At 40.7% G+C, this 24,718-nt stretch overlaps 1 protein-coding gene across 13 annotated transcripts in view; it reads left to right on the top strand.

Annotated features, from left to right (window-relative positions):
• Window positions 1-24,718, top strand: part of UNC80 (unc-80 homolog, NALCN channel complex subunit) — a 122,770-nt gene that overhangs the window by 10,738 nt on the left and 87,314 nt on the right. For 7 of the 13 annotated variants that reach the window (XM_072341475.1, XM_072341480.1, XM_072341478.1 and 4 more), the window contains exons 5-16: window positions 2,333-2,456; window positions 4,431-4,504; window positions 4,932-5,071; window positions 8,377-8,638; window positions 13,599-13,739; window positions 14,504-14,726; window positions 15,548-15,688; window positions 18,552-18,820; window positions 19,446-19,796; window positions 20,547-20,693; window positions 22,463-22,610; window positions 23,961-24,109. In XM_072341475.1, coding sequence (XP_072197576.1) covers window positions 2,333-2,456; window positions 4,431-4,504; window positions 4,932-5,071; window positions 8,377-8,638; window positions 13,599-13,739; window positions 14,504-14,726; window positions 15,548-15,688; window positions 18,552-18,820; window positions 19,446-19,796; window positions 20,547-20,693; window positions 22,463-22,610; window positions 23,961-24,109 — 2,169 coding nt within the window. The remainder of the gene's footprint in view (window positions 1-2,332; window positions 2,457-4,430; window positions 4,505-4,931; window positions 5,072-8,376; window positions 8,639-13,598; window positions 13,740-14,503; window positions 14,727-15,547; window positions 15,689-18,551; window positions 18,821-19,445; window positions 19,797-20,546; window positions 20,694-22,462; window positions 22,611-23,960; window positions 24,110-24,718) is intronic. The other 6 variants (XM_072341482.1, XM_072341481.1, XM_072341484.1 and 3 more) reach the window with 3 other exon arrangements.

Here is a 24,718-nt window from a genome sequence, read left to right as displayed (position 1 = left end):
GCCAATGGGGTACTTGTGTGGAGACACCTCTGAGTAAAGAAAGAATGATTCTGCCTTTGTGGATTTTTGAGTCTAACATTTAATTCAGCCTGCAGTGCACATTGGTTGACACTACAGATGTTTATTTGTGATGGCACAGTACCACTGATATCAGAAAGGAATCCTTCCAGCAACATGAACAATCACTCTACCGTGCACAAAGGCAAATAAATCTGAAGTGAGGCATTCCTGTACCCTAGGAATGTCAACGATCTGTGGCCCATATTAATTCTGTATAAAAGATGGCAAGCTTTAATGTGTGTTCATCTGACTCGATTGTTGCTCACAAGGGCCTTGCTGGCTTTTCAGAGACTCTGCTGTGGAGCTGCTGCTGAGGTTCATTGTTATCATTACTAATCATCTTGATGCTGGTTAGCAAGATTGCTTTTTAGTGGTGTGAGCATGGAAGTGGCAGAGACAATGAAGTATTCCTTTGTTCTGAAGTTAGAAGAGGGCTGCAAGGCTTCCTGTCTGCCTAAGTCCCTCTGTTGGGTTTTATGCTGAGTGCATCAAATAAAAACAGATAGGGTATCTGAGGCACATAACTGTCATGGTAAGTCAGAATTGTCCCCTCTGTGTTTCACAGAGGTACAAGTCTTAGGGAGGAATATGATCTGATAACCAAAATAATGCATGTGCTGAAGTCAGATGGTGTATTTGCAAAAGAAGGCCTAAATGATGGAATTTCCTGACTTCTGAGGGAGTTCCTGCATTTAGCAATGCATTCTTAAGTGAAACTTTTGGTAGGTGACGTGTAATCCTGCAATATAACAACTGCAGTTAAAAGTGTCTGCAGATTACCTAAAGCTGGCAATGCAAAATAAAAATCTATTAAGTTATTGCTGACACTTTACAACATTTGCAACGTGTTCTGTAGGAAAAAAAAAACCAAAAACAACAACAACAACAAAAAAAACCACACAGCTAAAAGCAACAATTCATAACAAGGTTTATGAGTTAACTGTTATGAGATGGGACTAAAAAAGTGTAGAATGAAAGGACAGGGGAGTGGTGAGCAGCCAGCTCTTGCCGTTTTTTTAGCTATCTGCATCACTGATTGAAGCCTGTGAGGTATGTGAAGTGAAGTAACAGAACACAGCGGTGCAGCTATAATTATTCTGCTATTGCCAGTGTTTGTGTGTGGCTGGTGGGGGATAGCTGGACTACATTAACACTACTGACTCCTAATGTAGATCTGACTTTTGTCAATATAACTGCACCTTGATCCTTCTAATATTTACTTGTTTGCTAATTTTTGTAATTTCCATTGCTTGTATATGATGGCTCGTCATGATGGCTCGTTTGCTAGCAGTCCCAGCGTCTCTGGAGACAGATCTGAAGCAGTTGCAGTCTTACTATTTAGTAATTGTATGCTACTATTTTGTAATAATTTGATACATTTAATGTTACCTCAATTTCTAATCAGTGTTTTAATATCATTCTTTTTGGAGCAGTTCAGAGATGCAAGCTATAAGGTTATGATGAGATTGAATGCTAAATATGAAGTTATGTGTGGTTAGAAGGGATGCTACGGCTCCTGACTTAAAAATGGCTTTTCTTCTTATTGCCAAAGGTACTGAAAAAAGGAGCTCACTAACTAGTATGAAAATGTAACTTGGAAACAGCTTTTGTTTATTTTTGTATTGTAAACTTTGTTTTCTCTTGTGACGAGAGGTTGAGGGAACTGGGATTTTTTTAGCTTGGAAAAGAGAAGGCTTCAGGGACACCTCATTGTGGCCTCCCAGTACTTGAAAGGAGCATATAAACAGGAGGGGAAATGGCTGTTTTTAAGGGTGGACAGTGTCAGGACAAGGGGGAATGGTGTTAAACTGAGACAGGGGAGGTTTAGGTTGGATCTTAGGAGGAAGTTTTTCACCCAGAGGGTCGTGACACACTGAGACAGGTTGCCCAAGGAGGTTGTGGATGCTCCATCCCTGGTGACATTGAAGGTCAGGCTGGATGTGGCTCTGGGCAGCCTGGTCTGCTGGTTGGCAATCCTGCATGTAGCAGGGGGTTTGAAACTGGATGATCTTTGTGGTCCTTTTTAAGCCAGGCCTTTCTCTGATGCTATGAATTTTCCCCGTTGTATTTTTGTATCTGTGCTTGAAATGTTTTAGTGTTTGCTGAGTGGCTTTAGCAGCCACTGAGTTAGAATATACCACCACAGAATGGCATTTAATGCCACTTATTTCCCATATGATCTGTGCATCAGAGAAAGGACAGTCTCTTTAAACTGGAAACAATGTTCTTTTATGTGAGCTGTTGTGATTCAACCTCTGATCGTCTTTTTTAGGAATCTGACCTGACGTTTCGACTGGCTAGTGGCCTTGTTATTTGGCAGCCTATGTGGGAGCACCGGCAACCTGAAGTGTCTGCCTTCAATGCCCTTGTAAAACCGATCAGGAACATTGTTACAGGTATGTGACTGCTGTACAGGTGGGAAACCTTTCCTTTGTTTGGTCGATGCTGTGTTTTATTCAGTAGCCATCATGTTTGAGGAATATGCTGATACTGCAGGAGCTGGTCAAGCTTTTGAGAGTAGTTTCAGGCTGTTTCCCTCTGGAGTCAAGTATTGTTTGCATAATATTTAATTAAGACATGAGAGAGGAATCACACATAGGAAATAAGAAACTCTCCAGTAAATTTGTTGCTTTCTGTCAGCCTCAAATCTCTATTTCACCATGTCTTCCTTAGTTGCTAAGAGTAAAGACTGTCCAGCAGGGTAAGGTTTACCCCAGGCTGGTACTGAACGTATTAGGAGTGAAGAGCAAACAGGGGTCTATGTTCTCTTACTGTCTGAAATTTTGGATTTCACCACGTTAATAAACTAAAGAATGTAGTTTCAAGAGGCTTTAAGACTTAGGTTGCAAATTCATTTCTGTGTACTGGGAGAGTTCCTCCTCTTTTGTAACTCACCCATAATGAGACTGGAGTGGGGTCATTAGCCTCTATGTCTGGCTTGGTTCTCAAAGTGCTTTTTTACTGTTGCATTGGAGGTAATAGCTTTGCATAATTTGTACAAACTAGTGAATTGTGATTGTGCTGGCTGTATTACATTGGCATTGCTTGCAAGCTCTGAAAAGCACAAAGTTAGAGTTTTCACAGTAATGAAAATGTAGTTAGCTGAGTCAGATTTCTCAAATGTAAAAAATCACTTTGGATATTGTATTTAGTTCTAAAGACTTTGCAGGCCCCTAGGGCAGTCTAAAATTGAAAAGCAATATCTCAAATGATTTGAAATAATTTCTTCCTGTTTTTTAATTGTAGAAGATGAAGCTCACTAAAGATTTCAGCCCTGCAGATAACATAAAAAATTAGTCCTAAGTTTTTGTCGACCATTGGGTTTTCTTTTTCAAGGTTTCATGTATGGTCAGAAAATTCCTTAAGTCTAACATCAAGAGTGAAGTCTGTTCTGAAAAATATTCTGTTATATTTTGAAAATATTTTCAATCAAATTGAAATAGACACCAGAATAAGGTTCTTTATATCAAGGAAGTTTCTAACATTGTAGCGCTCTGGTCTCAAATTGTGACACACACAATAAATGACTTAATTCCCATTCCAATGAGAAATTAAAAACCACATCTAGTGCTCGAGCTTTATAATGTTTAGTTTGGATTCAGTCTGACACTAAGTTACATACGAATAGCTTGCAATGTGGCAAGATTTCAAGAACTGTCATCCTTAGTGTTTGTGATATCCTTGTTCTTCTGCATCATCACTGATCAAACTTTCTGTATGAGATTCCTATGCTATCTATGATGAAGGAATTTGTTGAATTAGAAACCGTTGTGTATTCTGAGAGAGGTAACCTAGAAAGAAAGCTGAAAAGATACGGAAATAGGAGGAGGAAGAGACCCCAGGTGAAGTGCACTAGCGTGCACAGGAAAGCACAGTCTAATGCCAAATGGACTTAGGATAAAATACGATTTCAAATTTAATTTCATAGAAATGAGGTTTTCACTTCAAAGAGCTGTTGGAAATACAGTTGAAAAAAGGTGCAGAAGTTAAACTATATGTGGTTAGTTGTTTTTTTGTTGGTTTTTTTTTTTTAGTGGCTGTGGTTAATGCTAGGAAGCCTGTAAGAGAGATACTGCACTGTTTTTTGGTTGTTTTTTGGTTGTTTTTTGGTTGTTTTTTGGTTGTTTTTTGGTTGTTTTTTGGTTGTTTTTTGGTTGTTTTTTGGTTGTTTTTTGGTTGTTTTTTGGTTGTTTTTTGGTTGTTTTTTGGTTGTTTTTTGGTTGTTTTTTGGTTGTTTTTTGGTTGTTTTTTGGTTGTTTTTTGGTTGTTTTTTGGTTGTTGTTTTTTCTTTTCTAATTCATCCTTTTAGTTGGTAAAGTTAAAATATTAGAGATGATTTCTGAAATGAATTTTCACTTTATTTTTTTCAGCTAAAAGAAGTTCTCCTACCAACAATCAGAGTGTGACTTGTGAATCCCCAAATCTGGACAGTGGTCATACAGAGGTGAGCTCTGTACTGAGGTTGGATGGGCTTGAGTGAGAAGCTGAGGGAAGAGGAAGCTGAATGCTGAAACAGCAGCTGCACTTCTTACTCTGAAGTAATCCATGTTAGGAAATAACAGTTTGTTACAATTTTCCTGAAGGCTCCCACACTTGTCTGCTGAGAAACCAAAGGGTATTGATATAGTTGTCCTGATCTCCTTGGCAATATCCTGTCTTATAGAAGCCTGTACAGGTCCTCGTACTGTAAAGGCCTGTACAGGACCTTTGCCTGTACAGGTCCTCGTACTGTAAAGACAGAGGCCTGATTCATTTCTCATGTTTTTATGGTATAAATAATAGTAATCTAAGCATAAACTACAGTAAGAAAACTAATATGAGAGAGATCAGTGTTTTATCTTCCTATTTCTTTTTATTTAAACTATCCAAAGGGACTACAGGTGGTCTGTGAGACGACCCTACCAGATTCTGTACCTCCAAAGCCCACTGTTTCAGCATGTCATCGTGGAAATTCCTTGGAAGGAAGCGTGTCCTCTCAAACCTCTCAAGAGAGAGGTCCTCCACATCCCAGGTACAGACTGTTTCAGCAGAATATTAGATTGGTGTAGCTCAGTGATTGGGTGACGGTAGTACTCATCTTGAATTGACTGTTGTCACTGAACTCTGAGGGTGCTGGATGTTTATTGTGAACTCTGCAGATCTTAGTTTTGGGAGCTGAACAAAGTGATGACACACACTGCCACTTACATTGGAGACATCTCTTCTTAGCCTGTTGTGACAATTGATTTGGTCTTTTCTACTGTGCTGGCTTCTCATAATTAAAGAGACTAACAAATCTGCAGGTTCAGCTCTTCTTAGCTGGATTTAGTCTCAGGCAGTTAGTATGTTTTCTGGCTTCATCCTGATAAAATTCTATTTCCTACCAGCAAAGGATTTTTGCAAGCTTCTCTCCATTGCCTTCGTTATACCTTCTCTGTGTCTTGTTGCTTAGATTGCTACCCTGAGGCTCGTGATCAAGAGAAGCAGAGAAACAAAAAAGCAAAGGTGTAAAAACATCCTCCCATCTTGCCCTGTAGACTTGAAGCTGCAGTTTTCCAGCATGGCACTGCTACACTAACATTCTATTCTAGGTTCAATCAGATAAAGATGGAACTAAATTTTCAGTGATGCTGGACACTCAGTACTGCCATAAAGTAAATGAAGCTGATGGGTGTTTTCGGGAGTGTGGAGAGGAAGGGAAGCCTAGCTATATTTTCAGGTCTCTGGATTTAGGTGTCTTACTTGAACTTCTCATGAAAATTTTGGTCCTGGTGCTTGTCTCTTTCAGGAAACGTCATATCCAAAACAGTGTTTTAAGAAATTGCTTCATTACAGGAACAGAAGAAATGTGGGAAGAAGTGGGTTTCTGCATATAATAGGTTTTCTCAAAAAAGGGGTTGATGTGCTATTTCCCTGGTGGAAAGGGCATAGCTGCTCTCTATGGCTCTGATCCTATCAGGCAGTTTCCCTTGGGATTCTGTATCAAGCCCATTGTCAATTCTGATTCTTTATTTAATTTGTATTAATGTGAGCCAGTAAAATTGCAGTTGGGCGTAAGACTGCCTTTCTGTGTGTGAACACTGTGGCTCAGAGAGGCACAGCTGTACAAAAAAAAAAAGCCTTTTAAGAAGACAGAATCAGGTGATTGGTTTGTCGAGCTGGATCTGGTGGTTGCTATGGAGATGGAGCTGCAGACAGGCATTGAAGAGAGCGTCATTATGTCGCCTCATTTGCAGGACTCATTGATCAGTTAAAACTGTACAGGGAGCCTTGGTTGCCATGCAACAGGCAACTTGGGGACCACTGTATTTTGCTTACCAACAGCCGCAGTATTTCTTTGTCCTTGGGCCCTGGGTTGGAGGATGACTGCTTTTCCACTCTCCCTACAGTCATAATTAGCTTGGAACTGAGAAAACAAACCCTATGTTTCCTTCTAAATTAGCACAGAGTTTAGTTTCTGGTTCCTCAGATACAAAAATGGCTTGTTCCTCTGATCCTGGCTAATTATCTCTGCTCTACTCAGTGAAATTCTCCATTCTCCTCTAGAGACGAACTTGGAGTCCGTAGATTGCAGTTAGTTATGTGCTGACACAGATGGGCTGGTCTGCAGTCACCGGTTACCTTCAATGTTAGCTTGTGAGGCTGGCAGCAAACCAAGTCCTGCAGGTTTGAGTTCTAGATCTGCACATCTGGAGGGTTTGTGTGATCCCAAGCAGCATCAGCACACTTCTTTCTCCTTTGCCAGTCCTATACCTACCCTAGATGCAATGGGTAGATCTGTGACGCTGGATAGTGACCCAGCAAAGCACTTCAAGCATGCGCTTCACTCTGAGCTCTTAAAGGAGTTCAACTAGTCAGCGTTGTTGCTTTGTTGGACTGTGGCCTTGGTCTCCTGTACTCTGAATGTGGTGGTACCCAGCTGGAGGTAGGAGTATCGTGCCAGTGCTGTTCACATGTTGTTTAGCAGAGCTGATAATGTAAATGGCTTTAAGAATAAATATTTGATGTTCTTGTAGCTCCCAAATGATTCAGAGCACTATTCATGGAAGTGGTTTTGATTTTTACTGAATCCAAAACCCACAGAAGTTCATCATTCAGTTCACAGGGGTGTATTTCTAAGACACTGAGTGGAGATGTTCAGATTGTGTATTTCTATGGGCAAAAAATATAGATGGTCTCCAGAGTTCCTGCCCCATCTGCAGCATTTCACACCTTTTCCCATATGATTCCCATTTCTCCGAGTTCCTTTCACTGCTTCTTTTCTGACAGATTGTCTCTTAGCGGCTGCTGACTGTGCAGAAGGTGGATCAGGACAGTTATACTGGGAGAGAAATGGGGAAAAATGTTTGGGCACTTTATTGCTGTAGGGTTGGTTTTGAAAATGTGGTGATCTCTTTGAAATCTGGAATCTCTGGAGTCTTTAATGTGGAGTCTGAGACTTACCACAGTCATCTTGGGTTTGTGTGTACAGACTGCAGTACTGAGGAAATTCCATGCTACAAGCTCTTAGGAAATAATTCCTATCTGAAAAGTAGGAAAACCGTAGTGAAAGTAAGATGTTTTCCCTTTGCACACCTTGGCAAGCTTTTACTTGCATGAGAATCAATTTAACTGGTGAAATAGCTAGTTAGCTTAGCTGCGCTGTCTGCTTGTTCTGTTAAGGCCTGACGTGTACGAATGTAAACAGCTTCTAAATATTCCTTACCAGTATCAGAACAGAATTGTCTGTTTCCAGCTGAACAAATCATTCCGTTAGCACAGATGCCTAAGGCTTATCTTCAAATCACAGTTTAAGAAAGCAACCTTACCCAAGAAAACACCTTAAAAACAAACAAACAAAAAAAAAAACCAATATATCACAAAACAAGGCTGTGCTTGAGCCCTCTAGGGAGCTGAAAGTTAAATATCCACTTACGTGTCTTTAGAAACACTTTCGTCAGTCAAGGCTTTAGTCCCAAAGGGTCAGTGTCAAATATCCCTGCAAGCTGAAGCAGGCACAGCTGTGTGCACATCCTGGTGTTTTGTGCAGATAGCAGGAGAATGCAAATAGCTTACAGCTCTCTACAACTGGCTACATTTTAGGCCTCTTAGGAGAGCTCTTGCATCTTTTGGAGCAAACCAGCATGCTAGGTAGGACAGAACCAGTTTCTCCTTGTAAAAGAAAATTTTGTGGCATTGGGTGACCCCTTAAGAACAGCTGAATGTACCAAGCACATAAAATGTACACTGAATGTACAAAACACAATCCTTGTGTTTTCTTTATTCAGAGGACACAGTATCTAGGAAGGGTCTTAGGAGCCTGGTGACTAACAGGTCTTCTCTTATTTTTTGGAACAGAGTGTCCGTGGTGATCCCACCGTGCCAGAAATCTCGCTATGCCACTTACTTCGACGTGGCAGTTCTGCGCTGTTTGCTGCAGCCTCACTGGTCTGAGGAGGGCACGCAGTGGTCACTGATGTATTACCTGCAGAGACTGAGGCACATGCTACAGGAAAAGCCTGAGAAACCACCTGAGCCAGAGATCACCCCTTTGCCAAGACTCCGCAGTAGCTCCATGGTGGCTGCTGCACCCTCTCTGGTGAATACCCACAAAACTCAGGTAAGCAGTTGTCATGGGTATGAAACCAGTGTGGTGCTTCTGGGAAGTGGTGGGCAGATGGCTATGAATAGCACAGCTTTGGTGTTGGCGAAACTGCCTGGAGGTCAGATACGTGCAGTGATTCAGGAGAACTGGAGATTGATGAAGGGTTTGGAGGTGGAATCTGAGTCAGAGTCTGAGCTGGTGATTGCTGAAAGCTTGAAAGCTTAGAGGTTTGTGATAATTAAGCTAGGGAGAATACTGATAACATTAGTTTTTAACGCGGGAATATACTGACAAGTTTGTCAGAAGATATCAGACTGCCTTTCCTGAGCTCTCTTTGATGTTACCCTTCAAAAGAAAAGGAATTGTGCTTGGTATATCATTGCGCGCTCCAGACTAGCGCTTATGTTAAATATCAGAGTAGACTTTTGAAAGCTGAGACAGTGAACCCTCCATGTTGTTACTTCTTCTCATGGTGTTATTCTTTTTGCATAATTTCTACCTTTATATTTGTCAGCAGAGCCTCGGTGGACAAACTATCCTAGTAGGTGTCAAAACTTATTCCCTGTTTTGCTAGAAAAGGATCTCCAGACTCCAGTCTGTAATGCAGTAGAGATCTTTGTCTTAGAACTTAATTGTTTCTGTTTTGTTTTGGTTTGGTTAGGTCATGGTTGATCCAGGGATGAAAAGGGGCTGCAGCTGCAGTTTGAGTTAATCTCCTTGTTGATTTGTGACGCTTGTAGACTGTGTACTCGTCCTGTCATGTAGGCTTTTAACAGCAAATTCTGACTTACTGAATTAGTAGAACTTCCTTACAAAATTTAATACAGGATTCTATTTTTGCAATCCCATTTTATGACACATCTCAAGTAAAAGGCTCTACAAGTAAAAGGCTCTTGCTGCTGTTAATGTTCCTGTCAAATGTCTTTTTTGACTCAGAACTCTCAGAATTAATTCTTGTGGTTTGTTTTGGTTTTTTTTCTTTTCTCTTTTTTTTTTTTTTTAAATTTAAATTCATTCTTGTGGTATTCTGGCAGTTTCTGACCTGTTATTTCAAAAAGGTTAGGGGTGAAACATCCTGTACAGCCAGAAAACAAGCATAAGCAATGTAAATGTTAGTATTTTCATTTTTAGTCTCAGGGTGCTGCGGCCATTCTTATGCTTTTTATGAAGTCATATGTTTACTCATAGTTTTCAGGGCTCAGCAGTGGCAGTGTTCTTTAAATTCTATTGTCTGTATTGCATATTCCTATAAACTGTTGCCTATTTCATCCCTGTGAAGGCTTGACATATCCCTGTAAAGGCCAGGTGAGGAGAATTACTATTTAGTCTTCATCTACCTTTGGAGGGGACTTTATAGAATTGTTGTGCATGTACAGAAAATATGATCTCCTGGAGGTAATGCTAGCTAAGTAGAACAGTACATTGGAAGATATTACTCTGTTCATGTGGTTCGCTCTTCTTGTGTGTGTGTCTTTTTGCCTTTGCTCATAACAGCCCAGTTATTTTACACACAAATATGGTAGCTCCTAGTGCTGTAACACTGCAGTCAGTTCTCAACACAGCAGCGTGCATGAGATTGTTCTCCATAGGCACTGCTTGCATTAGTATTCTGTTGGTTCTTCTTTAAACACTTATCTCCTTTCACACACTTGGCTATTTCTTGCTATTTCAAGATGCTTCTCCCTTGCAAAAGATTCCTTTACTCAATTGTTCTTCACTAACATTTTTCTGTTAAATCCATTTGGCAATTCCACTGGGCTGCAAATGTGAAGACTCTGTCCAGGGCTTTCTTTCCTCCAGGGCTAGATTTGATTGCTTTTTGTAACCTCTGTGTCAGCCCTGCGTATTTTTACTGTGCTTCATCAAACTGGAATCCTGTTTAAAACAGTTTCCAATTCGTTAAGCAGAACAGCTGTGATGGAGGAGGTCAAACAGTCCTCTGTGCACCAAAAGTTTCAACTCTGAGGGCTGAAGTCTGCAACACAGAGGCACCAAGGCCCTACAGTTTATCCCAACTGACTGTAGGCGCTTAGCTGAGTATCTTAAATAGTCTCATCACCCAAGTCATCTGCTAGTCAGAGGAGAGGGAGCCACCTCCAAAGGACTGAGTTTTCATTTCTTTTTATCAACATACAGTATTGTTCTTTGAGATATCACCAGCTCATCAGTCAAGAACAGGGAATATGCTTAAAACTTGTTTTGGGTCTTGTTATTTTTTTTTTTATTTTTTTTTTTTGTCTAGATCTAAATTCCAAGCTAGACATCATCAGGTTGATGAATACGCTCTCAAAACTTTTGACATTCTTTTCCAGTGGGTTAAATTCATAGCAGTTGGCTGATTAAACCGGTTAAAGGTAAAAAGGAGGCTGCATGTAAATCAGACCAGGGGCTGGTAGATTTTGCTGGTAAACCTATGTTCTTTTTGTTGTTCTGCTCTTTATCAGAGTAACTTAATGCATCTGCTGAGGTGTCAGCAAAACTCTCACACTTCTTGTTGAATTCTGTGTGCCTGAAATCACATTTTAATTATTATCTTGGGCTGAAGAAGTTGGTGTCGTGTTGAGAAAACACAAGAAGCATCCTTCATGTATTGCCTAATAAAATGAAGGGCAAAGTGGATGAAGATTCAGTGCAGCATGCTGGCACTCCATGTTGCATAGCAAAGGGGTACTGGCTACAGTGAATAAAATTAATACTAGCTTTCTCTAGAAAATGACTTGAATCCAAACATATTTCAGATGTAGCAACACATGTTAAGGGAAGCCTGTTTTGTACCTACATGCCTTGAATTTAGCTTAAGGACGGGTCTAGGAAATGAGACCTTCAGAGGCTCACAAACCTCTAGTCTTGTGCTGATATTGCAGGGGCAAAGAGCCATTGCTGAAATAAAGCATTAGGCCAATGCAGCTGTAGTGACTCACAGCAGTACTAATATAAAAGGGAGAGTCTTAAGTGCAATACCTTGAGAAGTGAAAGAAGTACTAGTAAGCTGCTAGCTTTGCAGTCATGCAGAACAAAGGCAATAGAAATCAGAACAAGATCTAGGGTAACAGCTCCAAAACTGTTCAGCTTTATTTGTCCATCTTAGGCATACCGTAAAACCAACATAATCTACTGCACAGATCAGTCTTCAAAGAGAGTACTATTTTGATTCTTTAAGTAGTTGTATACCATGCTGTAGATAGAAGATAATTCTGTAGTTTGCTTTTCTAGTGTTTCTCACTTGACTTCCATCTTAACCACAGCTAGGACTGTGTCTTTTTGCATTTGTGTAGCTTGTATCATGGTACATCCTCATCCTTACTCTGTAATTTTGGTGAACATAAGCCACCAAATAGAACACTGAATTAGGTATTAATATACCAAAGGTTGTGAAAATGAATTAAATTGGCACAATGTTTTCCAGACAGATGAAGCTAGAGAGCTGTAAAAGCTAAGAACCAAGTCATATGAAGTAATTGCTGGCTTTGCTGTTGAGGGACATCTAGGCTTGGGTCCTTGATTGCTGTCTGATGGATTTTGCATATGAATCCCCAGTCTTTAGTGTATTTCAAAATGGTTTAAAAGAGTACCTTGACCGAATGTGACTGGACAATTGTGAATCAGATCTCTTTCTGTTGTGTGTTCCTTCCACTCTTATATTGATAAAATAAATAGGAAGGATTTAAGGGTAGTCTTTGATTAGCATAAGAAGTCTGATTCCCAGTGTCCCAGTACTGCGGACTCTGTAACTGGTCATTAAGCTTTAGCAGAAAATTCATAAACATAAAACTGCTCACCTGTTTGCAGAGCTGGGATGTGACTGGCCAGGAGCTATGTCTTCTATACTATAGGAGTCTTTTTATCTATTGATGGCATGTAGCTGTCAGGATTGGAAGGAAAAAGGTATTTTAACAGAACCTAGTTGTTCAGCACAATCTTCTTAATGAGGAAACAAGGCAGGAGACCATATCCATTAGAGACAATCTGATATTTAGGCAGAAGGAAATTATCCTAAGGGGATTTGGTCAGGTCAGCTGCACAAACATCTCATGAAAAGTGGCAGCATATCTTTTAATGAGAACAGATGGTCAGGAGCTGAGCTTATGCCACCTTTTGTACCAAAGCCTTTCTTTGCAGTAGGCAGCTGGAATGTTTTCTCTGTGCAGAAGGGGAGCAGAGCGCCCTCTACTGAACTGTTGGTAAATTAGTCTCAAAGTTTTCATTGTCTTGGGACGTGTGGTGGAAGAAGTTATAGGGGCTTTAATAAATATGAGTAGTATGATGTGGAAGGATCTTGGAGGACTTGTTGTTACAAGTGAAGGATTCTTAGTGGTGTTGACATCTTAGGTTTCTTTAGTAGATAAATACAATTAAAGATGAGTTCCTTCCTTTTGCCAAAATATCCCATTGTGGCATCACAAGAAGAATTGAAAATTTCAGACTCTTGTACTTAGGAATTTGTATAATTAAAGTATTTTTGCAAATAAAACCTCTTGAGGTGATCATGCTGCTTATTGCAGCTTAATTCCAAAACACATGATTATGGGCATGCATTAGTAAGGGCAGATTCTCATACGTGTTAAAGCATTGCACAAAGTGTGGTTCCTGTGATTGCATATGAATGTAAACCAAGGCCTCGGGAAGATTATCAGCCACTCAGCATCATGCCTTGAATCAGAATCAAGTTTGGCTGACCACGGATCAGCTGTGCCTACTGTCTATGCTGACAGCGATGCCTGAATCTGTCTTTGGCAGCACAGTGTCTCACTCATTTATTGTTGTTTTTCCCAATGACAAAAATGTTACTGAAGGTCAATAATTAAAGGAGTCTCTAAACATTTTTGTTTGTTGTTCTTTAAATGTGTGAATGATGTTTTCTGTGATGAGTCCTTTTCCTTTACAGTGCTCCTCCAATGAGTGCTCTTGGAAGCACTTATTTTCTTAAGCTGCTTATCCTCTATTTCTCCTTGTGCTTGTTGTCTTCTTCTGGGAGCTGCAGGATCTCACAATGAAATGTAATGAGGAAGAAAAATCACTAAGCACAGAAGCATTTTCCAAGGTTTCACTGACGAACTTGCGTAGGCCAGCGGTTCCAGATCTCTCCACAGATCTGGGGATGAACATCTTCAAAAAGGTAAGTGGAAGAAAATTTTGCTTTGGTTTACCTGTGATTCAGTGTCTGAATGTCCTTGTAAGTAGCAGCTGAGGGTCTGCTTGGACTGTGAGCTCGTGGCTGTATAGGAGATAGTCATCTTTTGTCAAAGGGAGTAATATTATGTGTTATTGTTTAGGTATTATGCACAAACTCAAATCACATTACTGAAGTCGTTATCACAGAATTATCAAGGTTGGAGAAGACCAAGAAGATCATCCAGTCCAACCATCACCAATACTTCCCAGCTAAACCATATCCCTCAACACAACATCCAAACGTTTCTTGAACATACCCAAGACATTATTCTAATGTCTGTTTTGCTGAAACTGTATGTGAGGAGGATACTCAAACGACATCCAGATTTACTGGTGCTCACTGTAATTCCAGCTAATTCAAGTAAAGTTCTTCTGACATTCTTAATGTAATGAAGCTCTGGGTTTGCACCCATCCAAGATATCTAGCAGAGTTTTGTGGGCTCTGGAAATTTACCTCTTATATCTGACCGTGTTGTATGGTTATTCAAGGGCGTCCATCCCAGCCTGTGGTAAAACAGAGTTCCTTTTAAGTATTTCTATGGTCCTTGAGTGCAGAGAGTTGCTTTGAGGATGAATGACCAAGACAAAATGCTCAGCACAGAAGGTTACAGTTGGGCCACATAGCTGATGTAATTTTTCCCCCCTAGTGGCTGTTAAATGCCTCAAGGCCTCTACCTGCTCTCATCTTTGCTCTTCTTCCTCCTGCAGTTTAAAAGCCGCAAAGAGGACAGAGAACGTGAACGTAAAGGGTCAATTCCTTTCCACCATACTGGGAAGAAGCGTCAACGGAGAATGGGGATGCCCTTCCTTCTCCATGAGGACCATTTGGATGTTTCGCCCACTCGGAGCACTTTTTCATTTGGCAGTTTTTCTGGCATTGGAGAGGACCGGCGTGGCATTGAGAGAGGAGGGTGGCAAACTACCATATTGGGTGAGGCGTTGTTATCTCTGCCCCATGTTCTCTATCGTTCCTGTCCTGAACATTTAGGGAACAGCAGAGGCTTTTGGTTTCTTTGTCTGTCCTATAACAACCTTATGTCCTTCGTTCTGGTTTCAGTATTAAATATCTGTTTGCAGAAGTGGTAACTGTGCTGGCAGCAGACCTTGAATGACCTATGCTTCACTTTGTCTCTGAAAATAGCCATATAGTTGTAATAATAGCTACTGTAGCAACCCATAGTTGTGGCTGTACCACTCCAATACATGTGAAGCTGCATTATCCAACTGTGATTTAAATTAGATTCAAAGAATGGTTGCATCCTTTTCTTCTCTGAAGAAATCTCTGGAGAAGCAGCAGTGTAGTCATTAGAAGCACAGAAAAGAATATTAAGTGTTTTCTTCAAGTGAATGTTGGATATTAAGTAGAGCATTGCTTCAGATAGTTAAGCTTTCCTTGTCTTGGTATTACAAAGATGTGGAGTTTAAATATTGGTTCCTCCAAGCTTCCAAGTTCACTGAACAGACTCTAGGCATGGTTTCTTTTTCACAAACTTCTAATGTCAGATATTTTTATCCTCGTATCCTTTCTTGAAGATGGTATACATTATTCTCATTATTTTGCTAATCTTTACATCAGTGAACCCCTGCAAGGTATCTCATTTAAATTTGTTCTGTTGCAACTTCACAGGGTCTTGGAAAGCCGTGGCTTCTGACTCCAACCTTTCCATTTCTGTCTTCAGTGAGTGTCTCTCAGAATCTCCAGGAGCCTCTCAGATTAGTAAATCTAGTATCAAATTCTTGTCTTCACCCTAGGAAAGTTCACCAGACGGGGGAGCTCTGACACAGCAACGGAGATGGAAAGCCTGAGTGCAAGGCACTCACACTCTCACCACACTCTTGTCTCTGATCTGCCTGACCACTCAAACAGCCATGGAGAGAATACAGTCAAAGAAGGTAAATTTAACACATCAAGAAAGAAAAATTTCACTGAAATATGAACTCCGGGAAGATGAGGAAATGTTAATGTTTCCATGTAAAAGTATACGACTAATTGTTTTTGCCTGTTTTTTGTTCAGTGTTTAAGTATTTTCTGAGCTTTTCATGTTTATCTTTCGCTCTTTACTACATATATACATATAGGCAGCCGTTAGCTCTGGTGTGGTGATGGGGATTTTTAGCTTTGTTTGTTTGTTTTTTTACTTTAACAGTACATGGTACATAAATTTGAGCAGGAACTTAGTATCACTTCGCTGGTTTCATGGGAGCTTTGTGGTACTTTGTGCCTCATCTCAGTCTTCAGCTGTGTTGGAAAAATCCACTTTTTTTCTTAATTCTCTTAATTCAAAACAGAAGCCAAGCTTTGAAATTTGCTCAGTCATCCTGGGCCCATCTGTCTCCGAGCCTTCTGCAGAAATAGCAATACCAGTATGGCCACTATGAGAGAACCCCTGGTGGGATGAAGTCTGCTCCATAAGGAAGAGACTTCCTGTCTACAGAACAGCTCCACCTTTGTTAAACAACATTAGTCATGTGAAGGAAAGTTCTGTCAGCAGAGCTATCTGCACCAGAGGGCTTTGCTGGCACTACTCCTGCTGCCTAAGCAGAGCAAATCTTTCTCCCTGCTTTGTAGTGCTGCTAGCAAAACCTCGCCATAGAGGTTAGGCCTCAGCTGTGGCAAGTGTAACCTTAAACCTTCGTGAGGGAAGAGAATATCACACACCCCATGGAGCAGGGCAGAGTCTGTCTGCACTAGCTGCCAGGCTGCTTACCAAGAAGGATATTCACATTTTTATGTACCGTCGCCTTGGGAGCTCTCAAAGATTCATGCTGTTTTAGCACAGCAACTGTCTTAAGTCTGAAAGAGAATGGATTTGCATCAGCTCTAATTTAGTATGGATACATCTCTTTTATCCCTGCCTTGTGGTTCTGAGCAAAGTTCTGCTCCTGGATCGGCTTTATGCAGTGTATATACATGATCAGCATTTGTTCTGTAGAAGAGTAATCCTACATACCACATCAGCTTTGTAGCCAAATATTTGCTGAAAAGTAGCTGTATGTAATGCTTGCTACACTGGCTGTACCTAAGGTACAATTGTGCTGCAACTATTTAAGTAATAGGACAAATTGCACTGTTTTCAGGGGAATTTTCCCACTTCAAATGAAATGTTTAGTAGTTGAAGATGTGCAAATATTACCTATTATTTCTTTTGTGGCCAACTGTATCCAAGCATTCTGGTCGTTCCTAACTTCCCATCTGTCGTCTAAATACCCTGGCCAGGAGAAATTTACTAATAAACGCTTTTCTTTTGTCTGACACACTGTAAATCAGAGGTGGAGAATTAGGTATGTCCTTTGTAGATGCTGAAGAAGAGTCATGGACATACTTGCTGCAGGCATCCATCGATGTAAATGAAGAGTTCTCCTTCTCGGGCTCTGAGTCCTATCCAGCAGTCAGCTCTGTCAGTGATAGTGAAATAGAAGTTTGGTACATAAACAAAGATATTTTGTGTAGATTTTGGATGTGGATTTTTGTTAAACTAAGCATAACCTCAAGGAAACAGAAAATAGTTACCCTTGGGTAGTCATCAAACTTGGTAACTCAGGAATGGAGTTTCCTAATTTAATACTTCCGTTGTCATCTTGAACATGCAGATGTCTGTGATTGCCACTGAAAAGTCATGCTTGCTGTAAGTCATCCTTCTATATTATGGTACAGCAGTTACTTCCTGTACTGATTGTCAACCAGTGTGTAGTCTAGGCTGAAGCACTGCCATTGGCCTCTTAATAGAAACTGCTCGTTTGGTGCTGGCAGAGTTGCACAGGCTACACATGCATGTAGTCACCACTCTTACAAGTTGTTATTTTCAAAATGTAGCAAGTCCATTGCTGAGTCAATTCTTGAAGGTTGCTGCTAGGTCTCTTATGTTATTAATTAAACCACTGTAAGTAGCCTTAGGCAGAAATTTGTTGTTATTCCTTAGTGCTGTTGCCATACTGTCTTGAGGGATATGGCCCAATCAGCACTGTGGGACACATGATTTTGCTACACTGTCGAGTGTACAGACCTGTTTACAAAGTGCTAAGCTTAGGAAATTACTCATACTGTGTGCTAGAGTTCAGCATGAGTGTTTAATGAGAATTAGTCTATGTTGCCAAAATGCTGCCTCTATCTGAGCTAGCCAACTTAAAATTAGACTTAACTGTGTCATGATGTCCTTTTTCTGGGTACTGTGAACTTTGATACCACGTTACCTTTCTCATCAGTCAATTTTAAATGTTGGTGATGTACTATTGCAGGTGGTGTTAGACTTACTTGTTTTCTCAACTGGTGTGATGAAATCTTGCAAGCCAGTCTAATGAAGCTGTTTTAAATTGATGTTGCTAACCTATGTTCACTCCTGTATTCAGCTGCTGAGTGTTTATTCTTTCCTTTGCTGTGGTGTTCCTGCTTCTGAGACTACTCACTGGACCAGTATGGGGAGCAAGGCTAGCCAAAACATAATCCTCATTTTGGATTAAGTTTAAATTGTCTGGACTCCCTGGTTTTAACTGCCCTGTAGTCTCGGATCAGTTTATACTGCCACGGAACTGTACTGCTTGAGTAATCTTGGGTTCTAATTTGCAGTAGCTTAAAGAAAGAAATTAACTTACGCTTTTCACCCTTGCATCCATTATAGGAATTAGGAGCCTGTCTTGTCTTACAGCACTGCGAATTGCAATGAGAGCTGCACCCTTCTTGTAAGCAAGCACAGCCTCAATTTGCCACTTTCTAACTCTGCAGATGGAAATTCACAGGTAGTCGTTTTGTTCCCTGCAGTTCGGTCCCAGATCTCTACCATCACTGTGGCCACCTTCAACACTACCCTGGCTTCATTCAATGTGGGCTATGCTGATTTCTTCAGTGAGCACATGAGGAAGCTTTGCAATCAGGTGCCTATCCCTGAGATGCCCCATGAGCCTCTTGCGTGTGCCAACCTCCCACGGAGCCTGACAGACTCATGCATCAATTACAGTTGCTTAGAGGATACGGATCACATTGATGGAACCAACAACTTTGTCCACAAGAACGGCATGCTGGATCTCTCGGTAATTGGCAAGGAATGAGGAAAGCCAGGTCCCTCTTCTGTCACTGTAGTGGTACCATTGAGATCAGGGTTTTGATGGGCTTTTCCTCCACCTCTTTATATGACTTCTCTCAGCAGTACATAAAGGTCAGTCAGATACATTTGTGCATATTGTAAAAGTCTCCCTTGAGATACTGCAACTCCTATTACTCCTTGCAAGGAGTGCATGTGCATGTGTAATGCACACATCAAATCTTAAGTGATATTATTTAATTGCTGTGTTCCTGAAGCATGCACTGAATTTCCTGTAAAACAGTGTAAAACTGAACAGCACCTCGATGGCACCTTAAAACTCACCCTTTCTTCATTCCTGTTAATGACTTGACAATGCCTGGTGCACTGAGGCAGTGTTCTCAGGCTCACACATATTATCTCATAGTTTCCTTTTTTGCCTGACTGTGCCCAACCCATGGTTTCTTCTTTTACACCTAGTTTGTAGGCTCTTGGGTTTGAAGGTTGTGTTATTCGTTCTGAGTTTGTACTTTGCCTGCTATGAGTCTTTAGTCTGTGACTAGAATTTCCAGGCATTGAGAAGTACTAGGAGAGAAAATTAGACTAATTTTAAATATGATGTTTGATTCTACCAGGTAGTCCTGAAGGCTGTTTACTTGGTCCTGAACCATGACATCAGCTCCAGGATTTGTGATGTGGCACTGAACATTGTGGAGTGCTTGCTTCAGCTTGGGGTTGTGCCATCGGTAGAGAAAGTCCGGAGGAAGAGCGAGAACAAAGAAAATGAAGCCCCTGAAAAGAGACCAAATGAAGGATCCTTTCAACTCAAAGCTTCTGGAGGTTCAACTTGTGGATTTGGGCCTCCTCCTGTCAGTGGAACTGGAGATGGAGGGGAAGAAGGAGGTGGTGGAAGTGGTGGAGGAGGAAGTGATGGAGGTGGTGGAGGTGGAGGGCCATATGAGAAGAATGACAAAAAACAAGAGAAGGTTTGTTTTGCTTCCCACTGTATCTCTCCATAATGAACTGTAATATCTGTTAAGACAAAGTATGAATGTGTTTGCAGTTGCCCTTCTGTTTGCCTTCCTTTTTCTTTGCACAAATTACTTTCTTTTGTTCTGGTGCTCACTGAACTTGTGCTGAAGTAACACAATTGGGAATTCAAGCACTTCAACTTCTCCAAAAGCAGTTTGTGAGTCTTACTGGGATATTTTCAATATCCTATCAAAATGCAAAGCAGTCGTTATTTCTTTATAAGGTTTATTGTGCATAGCTTATAAAGGAAACCAAAATTTAGTGTTTGAAGACAGCTTGTTTTTTTTGATAACCAGAAATTGTAAGTTTTTCAATACTGCTATGAAAATTGGCTGAGAAAGGCTGTTGCTGGCCTCCAAAGTCACAACTCATGGTAGTGTAATACCAAAGATAGGTGAAAAACATGGTTGCTTTTCTGCCTAAGCAAGCCAGCTCTCTGTTTTCATGCAGAATTTTTTGAAGTAGATGCTTAATGATACAGTATCCTGTTAGTGGGCTTTGTATTTGTAATGTCAGTTTTTAAGGGAAGTTTAAATAGAGGAGGCTGGTGCTCTAACTTGAAAAGTAATTGCAATACGTGTTTTAAGAGTTAAACTTTGTAACAGTGTCTGAGGGCAGTAATGCGCTACGGTTTGTTGAAAGCTAAGTGCTAAGAAAAAGCCAGTGGTTTTACTAAGGTTTCACACCAACTTTCTGTGACTCAGGATGAAGGTCCGTCTATCAGCACCCATAGGCTGGCTCTCACAATGCTTATCAAAATTGTGAAGTCCTTGGGTTGTGCCTATGGCTGTGGGGAAGGACACCGAGGGCTCTCTGGAGATCGCCTGAGACACCAGGTATTCCGGGAGAATGTAAGAAAATTAAAGCTCATTAAATTGTCCCCCTTGTACTTTTGACGTCAGCTGCTGAGATTTGTCTGACCCCTCTGTAGCTTTTTTTTTGTATCGAGTACAAATGTGTTTCTCTTTGTCTGAGCACATAGACTGTGTTGCAGCCCAGCTGTAGCAGATCTTCAACTTTGATGTTACCTTCTGGACCTTGGGACTTGCTATGAGTGCATCTGAGGCCCAGGGTATGTTGCAGCACCCAATGCAAAGGTTGTGTGAAAAGTCAAAAATATACTGGAGCAAAGCCCCATGTGTGCTGGTGTAAGTCACTTCTTACACTGATTAAACTCCAAGAGAGTATGTTTTAGGTTGCATATCTAAATCCTGAAGTCTAAGTAGCTATGTCCACCTTTCCTAATGATAATTATGACTGGATGTTGCTGGGCTGCTTCATCAGGTCCTAATAGTTGAAGTGCATTGTGCTTGCAGGCATGTTCTTGTGCAGCAAGTAAGTAGAAGACTCGTTCTCTGTTGAAGGACAAGACAGCTGGTTACCACTGATTCCTTCTACTTCAGAGTATGCTCAAGCTGAAGAATTGTAAAGTGCCCAGAATGTAACCCAGACATTGAACTTCAACCAGAATTTGACTCCCTGAGATCAGTCCAATGCCCTGTCAAATGGGAGCCTTCCAAAGATTCTCTCCAGCACATATTGCCTCTTAGCCTTCTGTGTTTGCAGCAGATAGCAGTTCTGATGACTGTAATGAGAGTTTACCCCCGTCCATAATCGGGGGTGGGAGCCAGGTGTTTCTGCATGGCTTTGGTTAACCTCAGCCATGTCAGAAAAGCTATAACTTGATGCTGGAATCTGAGCTAGATGGTCTGAAGATGGATTAAGTGCCTCTGTATCAGTCACCATTACTCTGTTAGTTGGCTTGACCCCTGGGTCAGTTAGGCTCGAACTGAGCCAGCAAAATATTTAGTCCAGAGCATGATATTATACATAAATGAGTAGGTCTGCTGGAACCAGAGTTCCTACTAGGCTTATTGAACTAGGTCTTTATGGGAAGAGGTGTCTACATGTCCAAGTCTGCAGTTCTCTCTGTGTGTTTGTCTAGTCAGACTGCTTTGCATGCGCCATTTGTGTTGGCTGCATGCACAACTCACGTGTGAGTTACTGGAAAGCTAAACACCTTTTTGTAGGTAGCAGAGGAGTTGATGCTTCCTGTAAAAGCTGGTATTTCAGACTTGCTAATGCAAGTTTTGCTGGGAGTCCCAGTGGGATGGGTACTTTTCTGATAGGAAATTGAATGCTAATAGCTTTTAAGTAAGAAGCTAATGATATAAGTTGATCACTGGGTGCAGGTGAAGTGGCTTGGATCTGAGCCGTCAGCTGAAAATCTGATGCTTGAATCTAAGAAATTTTTTTAAGGCAATAAACCTTGACAGAGGTGGTACATTCCTATTTAATTCATGCTTAATGACTTTTTACCTTTGGGGAAAGGGGTGGGGATGAGTACTTTAGACATGGCTGAGAATAACTTCAGTGCCACCTCCAAACAGTGGCACACATGAAAGTCCACTCTCCCCTTGTGCTGAATTTCTTGTTTGTTTCAGGGGCAGACTGTGTTCCGTTACAGAACCTAAATGTTCTGGCTCCTGGTGAAGGTTACTGTAGATAGGAAGGCAGAGCATTGACTAATTGCAAAAGAGGACCTCAAAATACCCAGTTGCTATCAGTGTGACTTAGACATGTAATTTGATGTGATTAGATTTGACGGGTGTCGTTTCAGGCTCAGAACTGTCTCACAAAGCTGTATAAACTGGATAGGATGCAGTTCCGCCAGACCATGAGGGATTATGTGAACAGAGATTCTCTTAATAATGTGGTGGATTTCCTTCATGCTTTACTGGGATTCTGCATGGAGCCAGTCACAGACAGTAAGTATGGCTGGCATCAGAAGTTCTCATCTGAATTTACTTTAACTTTAGCATCAGGAAGAAACCATGCCTTTTTTGTTGCCTTAACATAAATAAATTAAAAGAAGTGAATTTCTATCCTCAAAACTTAACAGTTTATACTCATAGCAAACACAGGTCAGCAGAGCTCAAACTCATCTGATTTTACCACCTAGTGATCGCAGGTAGTGATCATGCAGCACCCAGTGCACCTGAAATGGAAAGCTTCTCTTTTGATTCGTCCTACCTGTTGTTCATGGCTCTTCAAAAGAAATATTTTCATTCAGTTTTGCCTCAGGCTGAAGGTTTTCTGCTTCATGGCATGAGCAGGAACCGGCTGAAATGGCTTGTTTAATCCGGGGCTTATTCTGAATGGAGATATAATTGAGCATTAAAACCCTCTGTAGTGCCTCAGGTGAGGCAGGAAATAGCAGGAACAGATTGAATAAACAAGAATATAAACAAGAATATAAACATGGAGATGTGCATAGCTGTAATATAAGTGTGTGTTAGTGTATACTATGCTTATTTTTTTAGGAAAATTATTCCAGATGCCAAGAGAATGACTGGACATTTCTGCTTGGTCACTGCATGTGATAGCAGTTAACTTTCACTGTTTACAGAATAGAAATAGCAGTTCCCCAGTATTTGGGGAGTCTGTCTGCTCTATTAGATTCTCTCTGATCTCAGGCATTTCAGAGACTACACCAATAAAAGAGTAGCAGGCTTTTATGAAAAAGATGTTCACAGGAAGTTTCCTCAGTATTCACCAATTATTACCAGGCTTTGAAAGGTGGCAGCTCATGCAACTTTTGGAAAGTCTTTCACCTTATAAAACTGGGATATTTCTTGTCTTATAAACGTGTACTGCTTTTTTGAATCTTTGACAACTTGGTTTTCTTTTGCACCTTGCAAGAACAGCCTTCCTCTAGTTCGTAAGACTGTCTTCTCAAGGGCATTGTCACTTTTCAGTTTAACCAAATATCTCCTGTTCTTTAAAATAATAAATAGAAAAGCTACAAGTATTGTTAAAATTTGATGTCTTATTTTATACATTTCTAAGCGAGGGATGTGGATAAACAGAAGCCAGACTCACCCTTATCTGTTTGGTCTTTTTTCTCGCTACAACTGTTTCTGGGAAAATTACATCCTTTTTATTTGTTTTCTCCTCTGCTAAATTTTTTGTGAGGTGAGATTGCCAGAACTGAGGATAAGATTTTAGGTGAGGACTAGCCCTTGTCCTGTGTATCTGAATACCATAACTTGCATTGTAAAGCCATCTTTTTAAAAGCATTCTAAACAAGGGGGTTTGCTTGTTCTTCATTTTCACAGACAAAGCTGGATTTGGCAATAACTTCACCACAGTGGACAACAAGTCTACAGCACAGAATGTAGAAGGTATTATTGTCAGCGCTATGTTCAAGTCATTGATCACTCGCTGCGCTTCCACCACGCATGAGCTGCACAGTCCAGAAAACCTTGTAAGTACTTGATTTAGTATTTGCAAAGATAGTTTTTCATTTGGATGTGACCAGTGAAGTTTAACAGAGTGGATGAACTCAGTTTAGTGGAATATGATGAGCATAGCAATATTTTTGTTGTTGAAAGCTGGCTATGCACTTCCTAGCTGAGAATTTTCAGAATAATGCACGATCTTTCAGTAAAGTTCACAGATGGAAAACCAGGTCTTTTAAGCCTTACCGTCCATTCTCTTACCCTCAGAGGTACGGGTGACTTTTCACGTCACAGCTATGTATGAGTGTTCAAAACTAAAAAGAGCTTAAGTGTGGGAGTAGGTTGGGGAATGAGTCATTCCTCTCTCTTCACATGTTGTAAAGTTCTAAAATAATTAAGAAAAATCCCTAGACACCCACTACTTTTGAAACAAAGATTGCAAGTCTTTTATGCTTTCCTCTCCAGCCCATCGTTTAGGCTTTTTCATGCCTTTTCAGATTATAGGCTAGATAAATGGGATATAACGGGCTTTAAGTCATTTTTGCAGCTTCCTCATCTAGTCTCTGATACCTCTACATTCACTTTAGACCTCTGAAGATCATCTTCTATAACAGTAATGATCTTTGCTGTGCTTC

The sequence above is a fragment of the Excalfactoria chinensis genome, chromosome 7 (assembly GCF_039878825.1).
Source record: "Excalfactoria chinensis isolate bCotChi1 chromosome 7, bCotChi1.hap2, whole genome shotgun sequence".
In the NCBI taxonomy this organism is placed as follows: Eukaryota; Metazoa; Chordata; class Aves; order Galliformes; family Phasianidae; genus Excalfactoria; species Excalfactoria chinensis.
The sequence above is the reverse complement of the archived record's forward strand: the minus strand, read 5'-3'. Positions and strand labels throughout refer to the sequence as shown.